Raw genomic sequence first — 10,923 nt, 5'->3', positions numbered from 1 at the left:
TAAAGAGCAGAATCATGGGAGACGGTGAAATGGAGTGTTTTGGCCCGGCGGCCATTTTCCTCCGCAAACCAGAGAGAGAGAGGATCGAGGCGCAGAATGCCCCATTTGATGCCAAAACAGCCTTCTATGTATCTGATCCAGATGAGATGTTCTTGAAGAGTACTCTTGTTAGTAGAGAGGGTGGCAAAGCTACCGTCAAAACTCATAGTGGAAAGGTATGTTCAAAACTATAAACTGTGATGTTGAGAAACTATTTACTGTTATTAATATCTTGAGTCATGTCTAACTCATCCTGATGCTGTTGTTTATTATCAGACTCTCACTGTCAAAGACGATCAAATCTTTCCCATGAATCCACCCAAGTTTGACAAAATTGAGGACATGGCCATGATGACCCACCTCAATGAAGCCACTGTGCTGTATAATCTCAAAGAGCGTTACGCAGCATGGATGATCTATGTAAGTCTAACAACATCACTTTTAATACCTGTGATGAGGTTGATGTTGAACACACATCTCTGTTTCAGACCTACTCTGGTTTGTTCTGCGCCACCGTCAACCCATACAAATGGCTGCCGGTGTACGATGCAATTGTTGTGTCCGGTTACAGGGGCAAGAAAAGAGTTGAAGCCCCTCCCCACATCTTCTCCATCTCTGACAACGCCTACCAGAACATGCTCACCGGTCAGACACTCTTTATAAAGTTTTTAAATAAATAACTAAAGATGTTTTTCAAGTGAACACGAAACTAAATCTCACCAGTTTTTTCACTTCCTTATTACATCATCCCAGTCTGGATATGGTTTATAAGTGCACATTAATTCTAAATATAACATGTCGTAACTTGTTACATTTCACCGTAATGTAATAACATGCTCTGTTACTAAACAACTTTTAACACGTTTTCTCAGATCGTGAGAACCAGTCTATCCTAATTACGTGAGTTGATTTATAATACACGACAATAATTTCTATTCAATTCTACTATTGTATTTCTAATGTAAAGTGTCTTACATTTACGTTTTCACACTACAGCGGAGAATCCGGCGCAGGAAAGACCGTCAACACCAAACGTGTCATCCAGTATTTTGCGACAATCGCTGTGGCTGGACCAAAGAAGACAGAACCTGTTGCGGGAAAAATGCAGGTTAGCAAACTCACAATACTGTAAAAATAAATAAAGTTTAGTAACACAACTGTTCTACATAATGAAATTGCTCGTTTACGCCACAGGGATCGCTGGAGGATCAAATCATTGCAGCCAACCCCCTGCTGGAAGCTTATGGTAATGCCAAGACTATAAGGAACGACAACTCGTCTCGTTTTGGTAAGTTAGAGTCTGATGAAATGCATTATCATTTGTGTTATACCTTTCCAAGATGGCAGACATTCAAAGGTGTCCTAATGTTTCAGGGTAAATTCATCAGGATTCACTTTGGGACAACTGGCAAACTGGCCTCAGCTGATATTGAAACTTGTGAGTAGCACCGTTTTAAACCCAAAACATGTTTTATTGTTAAATAAACATGAATATTAGTCATCTGAAGTCAATGTTCTCCTGTAAAGATCTGCTGGAAAAGTCAAGAGTAACATTCCAGCTGTCTGCTGAGAGGAGCTTCCACATCTTCTACCAGCTCATGACTGGACACAAACCAGAACTGATTGGTGAGAAATCTACATTAGTGTGTGATTCATAAAAGCCAATGTTTAAGAGCAGTGTTAATATAATGCACATGAATTCTTTACAGAGGCGCTGCTCATCACCACCAATCCTTTTGACTATCCAATGATCAGCCAGGGTGAAATCACTGTCAAGAGTATTAATGATGTGGAAGAGTTCATTGCAACAGATGTAAGTGGTGGACACCAACATTATTATTCATTTGCATGAGTAAAAATTCTGTTACTGCATTTACATTTTACATTTAGGCATTTAGCATACTTACAAAGATTAGGAAACAATAAAAGCGATGTATCATAGGGAGGCTATATACAAAAGGTGCTTATGACAAGATACAAGTTTTCACTGTTTCAAAACAATAGCTGTTGAGAGAAAAGAAAGAGTTAGTTTAGGTATTGAAGAAACATCTCCCCTTGTGAAGACATGATAAGCCTGGAAAGACTGGCCAGCGCATGTTCTTGGAGGTTGACGCACTGAATCCTTTACACGAACCAAAGTCTCGCCCCCGACCAGTGGGCTTAACACCACAGATTGATACCCATGAGCGTCATCAAAATTCGGTTGATTAAAAGAGTAAGGGGAGATGGGGACGAAACTGCATCAGCCATCTCCCTGTCTGGGCTTCATACTTCTTGCTTACTCAATGCCCTCCTCCTCAGAGACCTTATTATGCAATACTTATCTTTTTAATCTTTACTCTGTGTTTGGAAATTAATAGCCCAATTTGGGGTTTTATTAGTCTTGTTTAAGAGTTTTGGTCTTGTATTGTGGATTGTATTTAAACAAAGTAGAGTTAGAGTTATGGCCTTGTTTAGTGGACTATATTTTTATTTTTTAAAAGAAAAGTGAGAAAAGAATAAATACGGTTAGTATTTATGTCAAGTACTGCATTAGATGATGTAGTATAAAAACACCTCACTTGTTTCCAAAAAAAACAGACTGCAATCGACATTCTGGGCTTCACTGCTGAGGAGAAAATAGGCATCTACAAGCTGACAGGTGCTGTGATTCATCATGGGAGCATGAAGTTCAAGCAGAAGCAGAGAGAGGAGCAGGCAGAACCTGATGGCAATGAGGGTAAGAGATTAACTATTTTAACAAAGAAGATACTCGTATCACCATACAAACATTCATTTATTGACCATTATTTTAAAAAACTCTGCTTATATATAGAGGCTGATAAAATTGCCTACCTCATGGGCCTGAACTCTGCAGACCTGCTGAAAGCTCTGTGTTACCCCAGAGTGAAGGTCGGAAATGAGTATGTGACCAAAGGCCAAACTGTACCACAGGTGATGATGAGTAACACAATCAATGTCTATTGAAAAGACTAAATTTATAATCATCTTAGATCAAATTCATGACCTCTGTACACTTTTTTTACAGGTAAGTAACACAGTCAACGCTCTGTGCAAATCAGTTTATGAGAAAATGTTTGCATGGATGGTCGTCCGTATCAATGAGATGTTGGACACAAAGCAGTCCAGACAGTTCTACATTGGTGTGCTAGACATCGCTGGATTTGAAATCTTTGATGTAAGCATCGGTTACTTATACGTTTCTAAGAATAAAAAAACAAATGTAAAGATATAAGAGTGAGAATTTGCTTGTGTTGAAATGTCAGTACAACAGCATGGAGCAGCTTTGCATCAACTTCACCAACGAGAAACTGCAACAGTTTTTCAATCATCACATGTTTGTGCTGGAGCAAGAGGAGTACAAGAAAGAAGGCATTGAATGGGAGTTCATTGACTTTGGAATGGACTTAGCTGCCTGCATTGAGCTTATTGAGAAGGTAAAAATAGAGACTTGACAAAACAATGTTTATATTATGTACTTGTGCTTAAGCTTGAGTATTTCTCCACCAGCCAATGGGCATCTTCTCCATCCTTGAAGAGGAGTGCATGTTCCCCAAAGCCACAGACACAAGCTTCAAAAACAAGCTGCATGATCAGCATCTCGGCAAATGTGCAGCTTTTCAGAAGCCCAAACCTGCCAAAGGCAAGGCAGAAGCTCACTTTTCTCTGGTGCATTACGCTGGCACTGTTGACTATAACTTTTCTGGCTGGTTGGAAAAGAACAAGGATCCACTGAACGACTCTGTTGTGCAACTCTATCAGAAGTCATCAGTCAAACTGCTTTCCCTCCTGTATGCTGTACATGGAGGTGCTGAAGGTAAGAATGACAGAACAAGTGATGACAATACAATAGTTATAAGATTAATTATAATGTTATACATTTATTAACTTGTACCGCCTGCACACAAAACAGCTGAAGCTGCTGGAAAGAAAGCAGGCAAGAAGAAGGGTGGTGGTTCATTCCAGACTGTGTCTGCACTGTTTAGGGTACGTTTTGCTCAACAGTAGGTGAAATAATGTATTTCAAGTTAGATTACTGTCCAAGTCAACACACAACAATATTGATTCTACAGGAGAACTTGGGCAAGCTGATGACAAACCTGAGGAGCACTCACCCTCACTTTGTGCGCTGCCTGATTCCCAACGAGTCCAAGACTCCAGGTAAAGACTCCTGAGTCAAAGGTGCAATGATTGTTTAAGTTACTTAGAGAACTCATGGTCATCTCTGTTTTAGGTCTGATGGAGAACTTCCTGGTTATCCATCAGCTGAGATGTAATGGTGTGCTGGAGGGTATCAGAATCTGCAGAAAGGGTTTCCCCAGCAGAATCCTCTACGGTGACTTCAAGCAGAGGTATTCTGTTTAAACAATCAAAGTTTAACATTAATATTACTACAAATACAGTCAAGACCTATCATTAATGTTTCAAAACATTTGATTTCAGATATAAAGTATTGAATGCTAGTGTCATCCCTGAGGGACATTTTATTGACAACAAAAAAGCTTCAGAGAAACTCTTGGCCTCTATTGATATTGACCAAACTCAGTATAAATTTGGACACACCAAAGTATGTGATAGAAGTTTATTTGAAATCTTGAAATAATTTTTGGTAGACAGAGGCAACAGGTTTACTACCAGTTAAAATAAATCATATGGTGGGATTGCAGGTGTTCTTTAAAGCTGGTCTGCTGGGTACTCTTGAAGAGATGAGAGATGAGAAACTAGCAACGTTGGTAACCATGACTCAGGCTCTTTGCCGTGGATACGTCATGAGAAAAGAGTTTGTTAAAATGATGGAAAGGAGGTACAATGCACTTACAAAACTGTCTGAGGAACAAATGAAATTAAATAAAATGGCTTCAAATGGTGATTATAACTGATTATATTTTACACAGAGAATCAATTTATTCCATTCAATACAACATCCGCTCATTTATGAATGTGAAACACTGGCCATGGATGAAGGTGTACTTCAAGATCAAACCTCTTCTGAAAACTGCAGAGACAGAGAAAGAAATGGCAGCCATGAAGGAGAACTATGAGAAAATGAAGGAGGATCTAACAAAGGCACTAGCGAAAAAGAAGGAGCTTGAGGAGAAAATGGTGTCACTCATGCAGGAAAAAAACGATCTTCAACTGCAAGTAGCATCTGTGAGTGCTGCAGTGCTTATACCCACATTGATAGATTTCAACAGCTTCAAGAAATTAACCTTGTCCTTGTTCCAATTAATAGGAAGCTGACAATCTATCTGATGCTGAGGAGAGGTGTGAAGGTCTTATCAAAAGCAAGATTCAGCTCGAGGCCAAACTCAAAGAGTCAACCGAGAGACTGGAGGATGAGGAGGAGATCAATGCTGAACTGACTGCTAAGAAGAGGAAACTAGAAGATGAATGCTCTGAACTGAAGAAAGATATTGATGACCTGGAGCTCACCTTGGCCAAAGTGGAAAAGGAGAAACATGCAACAGAAAACAAGGTTCACATTTAATCACATCTTCTTAACACGGCTCATATATTTATACTTGAGAAGAAAAAAGGTGAACAATGCTTTGCATTTAGGTGAAAAACCTGACTGAGGAGATGGCTTCTCAGGATGAGACCATTGCCAAGCTGACCAAAGAGAAGAAAGCCCTCCAAGAGGCACACCAACAAACCCTTGATGACCTTCAGGCAGAGGAAGACAAAGTCAACACTCTGACTAAAGCAAAGACAAAACTTGAGCAGCAAGTGGATGATGTAAGATGTTAAACATGATAATTAGACCATAAATAAATGAAAAAAATGTGTCTCAATGAAGGAGATTCTAATGTAGTGACGTTTGTGAACAGCTCGAGGGTTCACTGGAGCAAGAGAAGAAACTCCGTATGGACCTCGAGAGAGCCAAGAGAAAGCTTGAGGGTGATCTGAAACTGGCCCAGGAATCACTAATGGACCTGGAGAATGACAAACAACAATCAGATGAAAAGATCAAAAAGTGAGTAGAAGACAAAATTTGCAAATGTAAACAAATATACATTATACAAAACCTTCATTTTCTTGAAACAGGAAGGACTTTGAGATGAGTCAACTCATAAGCAGGATTGAAGATGAACAGTCTTTGGGAGCACAGCTTCAGAAGAAGATCAAAGAACTTCAGGTAATGTCATTCATATGTTAAACTAAAGTACATAACTGGGGAATTTACACTACCAGTATTACAAACTAAGTGGATATTTTAAAATCAGGCCCGCATTGAGGAGCTGGAGGAGGAAATTGAGGCTGAGCGAGCTGCCCGTGCTAAAGTAGAGAAGCAGAGAGCTGATCTTTCCAGGGAACTTGAGGAGATCAGCGAGAGGCTTGAGGAAGCTGGTGGTGCCACTTCTGCCCAGATTGAGATGAACAAGAAGCGGGAAGCAGAATTCATGAAGTTGCGTCGTGATCTGGAAGAGTCCACCTTACAACATGAGGCTACAGCTGCCGCTCTCCGAAAGAAGCAGGCAGACAGTGTGGCCGAGCTGGGAGAACAGATCGACAACCTTCAGCGTGTCAAGCAAAAGCTGGAGAAGGAGAAGAGTGAGTACAAGATGGAGATTGATGACTTATCAAGCAACATGGAGGCAGTGGCCAAATCAAAGGGTAATCACAACTGGATAGTCATTCATTGAAAATGTTCATAGAAACAAAACAAGGGTAAAACTTTTTTATTGTCTTAGGCTAATTTAGAGAAGATGTGCCGCACTCTTGAAGACCAACTGAGTGAAATAAGGTCCAAGAACGATGAAAATGTTCGCCAGCTCAATGACACAAGTGCCCAAAGAGCAAGATTTGCCACTGAGAATGGTTAGTGCATAACAAAATTTTTTTCTTAATAAACTGTTAAATAGAATTATTAACACAAAGGGGATGAACAGGTGAACTGGCTCGCCAGCTGGAGGAGAAAGAAGCTCTTGTTTCTCAGCTGACCCGAGGAAAACAGGCTTTCACTCAACAGATTGAGGAACTCAAGAGACATGTTGAAGAGGAACTTAAGGTAAATCATAACACATAGTGAAATGTATTTGCATTTAAAAAAAACACAAAAAGAACCAAAATTCTATTCTTCTAACATATTTGATTTTAGGCCAAGAACGCTCTGGCCCATGCTGTTCAGTCTGCCCGCCATGACTGTGATTTGCTCAGAGAGCAGTTTGAGGAGGAACAAGAGGCAAAAGCTGAACTTCAACGTGGAATGTCTAAGGCCAACAGTGAGGTGGCTCAGTGGAGACCCAAATATGAGACTGACGCAATCCAGCGCACTGAGGAGCTTGAGGATGCCAAGTATAAAAATGCACAACATTTAAGTAAATTATTGAGCAATTCATATCTGATAGACCAAGACATGATATCATTGAATTTTCCACAGGAAAAAGCTGGCCCAGCGTCTCCAGGATGCTGAAGAATCAATTGAGGCTGTGAACTCCAAGTGTGCTTCACTGGAAAAGACCAAGCAAAGATTGCAGAGTGAAGTAGAGGACCTCATGATTGACGTGGAGAGAGCAAACTCATTGGCTGCCAACTTGGACAAAAAGCAAAGAAACTTTGACAAGGTAAGGAAAACATGACATTTAAAAATCTAAACTTCATGGGATTCATGAACTTTAATGATGAATTAAAATATCAATACATTTCTATCATTGTCAGGTCCTGGCAGATTGGAAACAGAAGTATGAGGAAGGTCAGGCTGAACTAGAAGGTGCTCAGAAAGAAGCTCGTTCCCTCAGCACTGAGCTCTTCAAGATGAAGAACTCTTATGAAGAAACTCTTGATCACCTGGAGACTCTGAAGAGAGAGAACAAGAATTTACAACGTAAATGGCACTTTTATTTACACTTCAAAAAATAAGAATAGAAACTATAACTTTTATAACTGTATTTTGTACCTTTAGAGGAGATTTCTGAACTCACTGAGCAGCTTGGAGAGACGGGAAAGAGCATTCATGAGTTAGAGAAAGCCAAGAAGACTGTGGAGATTGAGAAATCAGAGATCCAGACTGCACTGGAGGAAGCTGAGGTAAAGCTACAGTAAAACAATGCAAGAATCTATTACTCACCCTTTCTCACTCTTCTAGTATGTTAATAAAACCTCACTACTGTTTATCAGGGCACTCTGGAACATGAAGAAACCAAGATTCTTCGTATTCAGCTTGAGCTGACCCAGATCAAGAGCGAGATTGACAGAAAGCTTGCTGAGAAAGATGAAGAGATTGAGCAGATCAAGAGGAACAGCCAAAGAGTGATTGATTCCATGCAAAGCACTTTGGACTCTGAGGTCAGGAGCAGAAATGATGCCCTGAGAGTCAAGAAGAAGATGGAGGGAGATCTCAATGAGATGGAGATTCAGCTGAGCCATGCAAACCGCCAGGCTGCTGAGGCCCAGAAACAGCTGAGGAACGTCCAAGGCCAACTCAAGGTAACCTTCCTTCTGTAAAATGTCTTCACCATATGTTTATTTGTCTGAATTAAAATTAAAGCATGAATATTGACACGAAACCTGCCACAGGATGCCCAACTGCACCTTGATGAAGCCATCAGAGGACAGGAAGACATGAAGGAGCAGGCTGCCATGGTGGAGCGCAGAAATAACCTGATGCAAGCAGAGATTGAGGAGCTAAGAGCTGCACTCGAGCAAACTGAGAGAGGCCGCAAAGTGGCAGAGCAGGAGCTTGTGGATGCCAGTGAGCGTGTGGGACTGCTGCACTCTCAGGTACAATAATTGTACAATAACACTAAACTTGAGAACAGCTGTTAGGGTTAGGTAACAGTGAGGTTTCTGACTGAAGCTGTTGATGTCTCACAGAATACAAGTCTTATTAACACCAAGAAGAAGCTTGAAGCTGATCTGGTCCAGGTTCAAGGTGAGGTGGATGATGCGGTCCAGGAGGCCAGAAATGCAGAGGAGAAAGCCAAGAAGGCCATCACTGATGTGAGTGTTTGCTACAGTCTACTTTCAATGTGAAAATATTTGGGCATGTGCAAGGGCATGTGCAAGCATATCATTCCCAAATGCAGCTTTCAAGTGTCATTTGGATAATGATATTTGGGTCTCATTCCAGGCTGCCATGATGGCTGAAGAGCTGAAGAAAGAGCAGGACACCAGTGCTCACCTGGAGAGGATGAAGAAGAACATGGAGATTACGGTCAAAGACCTGCAGCACCGTCTGGATGAGGCTGAGAGTCTGGCCATGAAAGGTGGAAAGAAACAGCTCCAGAAACTGGAGGCCAGGGTAGGTTTTAATGTTCAGGTGCTCACGAGTCCTAATCATGGCAGTGATCATATGTGTTAAAACAAACAACTATTCACAGCCATGCTATAACACTGAGAAGAAAACTTTACTAACAAAATATGGTTAGCAACACAAACAAAACGAACCAAAAAGAGTTATACACAGTGACTAAAGATGTGAAGTGAAAAAAAATTGTGAGAAGATCTAGTAATGTTACACAATAAATTAGCACTTATGTTGCTTGTGCGGTCAATTAAAAAGAACAAAACTTACTGTATCATGCTTCTTTACTGAAGGTGCGTGAGCTGGAGTCTGAAGTTGAGTCTGAACAGAGACGTAGTGCTGAAGCTATTAAAGGAGTGCGCAAATATGAGAGGAGAGTGAAGGAACTCACATACCAGACTGATTTCTATACAGCAGTTACAACAGATGAGTCAATCCACAATGCTGGATAGTGATTTAAACTCTTTCACCTCTACAGACTGAAGAAGATAAGAAGAATGTGATGAGACTGCAAGATTTGGTGGACAAGCTGCAGATGAAAGTCAAGTCCTACAAGCGTCAAGCTGAGGAAGCTGTAAGTGGTGGTTTTGTGTCTGAAAATTGTGACATCATCTTAAAAGTTCATAAATCAAATGAGAAGATCCAAATTAACTAACCACATAAATCTAACTTTACAGGAGGAGCAGGCCAACACTCACCTGGTCAGGCACAGGAAGGTGCAACATGAGCTGGAGGAGGCTCAGGAACGTGCTGACATTTCTGAGTCCCAAGTCAATAAGCTGAGAGTCAAGAGCCGTGAGATTGGGAAGGTGAGCTCCACATGTTGCTACCTTAAACAAACTGCCAGCTGAAATAAACAGAATAAACACATACATGCATGCATGCATACAGTAGGGTTTTAAGTCTAAATATAAATCACAATCATTACTTTAGTAAAATGCACAATAGCACCAATGTTGTAAGATTTAGTAGCTCACTTTATATGGAATCCTTGACTGAAATGTACACATTTTTTTAGGGAAAAGAATCAGCAGAGTAAAAGCCAAAGCCTGGATCACAACAGAAAGTAAAGTAGTAATAAAATATTAACTACTTGCAACTAATAAAAAGATGTTGTGTTCTTACGATTGTGTTATTAATTTTTTTTATTGAAACAAATGAAATGAGACATTACAATTAACAAAAGAAAACAAGACAAAAAAAGAATAACAACAAAAACAAACTTAATGTGTTTGATAGAATATCAAAATCAAATCAAATTCAAATTACATTAAATAGTTATTATTTGTGTTACCATTCCTGTCACCATTGCATTGCCAACTTGACAATACTACATCTTTTTAGACAGAAAAGTTAATAAATAAAAGACATTTCTCGGGGGAAAGAGGGAGAAAAGGAGTAACAGGTATGTAGATAAAATAGGGTCCAAAAGGGAAAGAAACAAAAACAGATCCAGGGAGATTGTGTTGTTTCAGACTTGAAGGGAGGAAACAGCTAGATAGAACATGACTCCATTTCCATTGGATGGTAGGTCATAGGGAGACCCCTTCTAGAACTCTGTTACAAGACCAAGTCATGGCCTTTTCTTAATTCATAGACACTATCGCAGTGTTCACAAACATTTATCCTGGAGTATGTGC

At 40.2% G+C, this 10,923-nt stretch overlaps 1 protein-coding gene across 1 annotated transcript; it reads left to right on the top strand.

Moving 5' to 3' along the window:
- On the top strand, positions 1 to 10,407 carry LOC129453294 (myosin heavy chain, fast skeletal muscle-like). Its single transcript, XM_073862085.1, has 39 exons — positions 1 to 215; positions 316 to 459; positions 528 to 684; positions 912 to 939; positions 1,036 to 1,147; positions 1,234 to 1,331; positions 1,419 to 1,477; positions 1,567 to 1,665; positions 1,749 to 1,852; positions 2,620 to 2,758; positions 2,855 to 2,973; positions 3,068 to 3,217; positions 3,306 to 3,476; positions 3,550 to 3,856; positions 3,953 to 4,026; positions 4,113 to 4,200; positions 4,274 to 4,391; positions 4,483 to 4,606; positions 4,707 to 4,843; positions 4,935 to 5,190; positions 5,273 to 5,515; positions 5,599 to 5,775; positions 5,868 to 6,013; positions 6,085 to 6,175; positions 6,264 to 6,671; positions 6,732 to 6,858; positions 6,930 to 7,048; positions 7,139 to 7,335; positions 7,421 to 7,604; positions 7,699 to 7,864; positions 7,943 to 8,067; positions 8,158 to 8,466; positions 8,557 to 8,760; positions 8,854 to 8,979; positions 9,110 to 9,280; positions 9,577 to 9,686; positions 9,767 to 9,857; positions 9,961 to 10,092; positions 10,302 to 10,407. Exons 1-39 carry the CDS (start codon positions 15 to 17, stop codon positions 10,320 to 10,322), a joined length of 5,832 nt encoding a protein of 1,943 aa, XP_073718186.1. The 5' UTR covers positions 1 to 14; the 3' UTR covers positions 10,323 to 10,407.
- Positions 10,408 to 10,923: the final 516 nt, after the last annotated feature.

Source organism: Misgurnus anguillicaudatus, chromosome 23, assembly GCF_027580225.2.
Source record: "Misgurnus anguillicaudatus chromosome 23, ASM2758022v2, whole genome shotgun sequence".
Classification (NCBI taxonomy): domain Eukaryota; kingdom Metazoa; phylum Chordata; class Actinopteri; order Cypriniformes; family Cobitidae; genus Misgurnus; species Misgurnus anguillicaudatus.
Note: the sequence above shows the minus strand (reverse complement) of the source record. Positions and strands in the feature narration are given on the sequence as shown.

Coding starts and splice junctions, on each gene's coding strand:
- LOC129453294 (XM_073862085.1), top strand. CDS start 15: ATGGGAGACGGTGAAATGGAGTGTTTTGGCCCGGCGGCCATTTTCCTC. Junction 4,027..4,112: donor CTGTGTCTGCACTGTTTAGG/GTACGTTTTGCT, acceptor TTGATTCTACAG/GAGAACTTGGGCAAGCTGAT. Junction 9,281..9,576: donor TCCAGAAACTGGAGGCCAGG/GTAGGTTTTAAT, acceptor TCTTTACTGAAG/GTGCGTGAGCTGGAGTCTGA.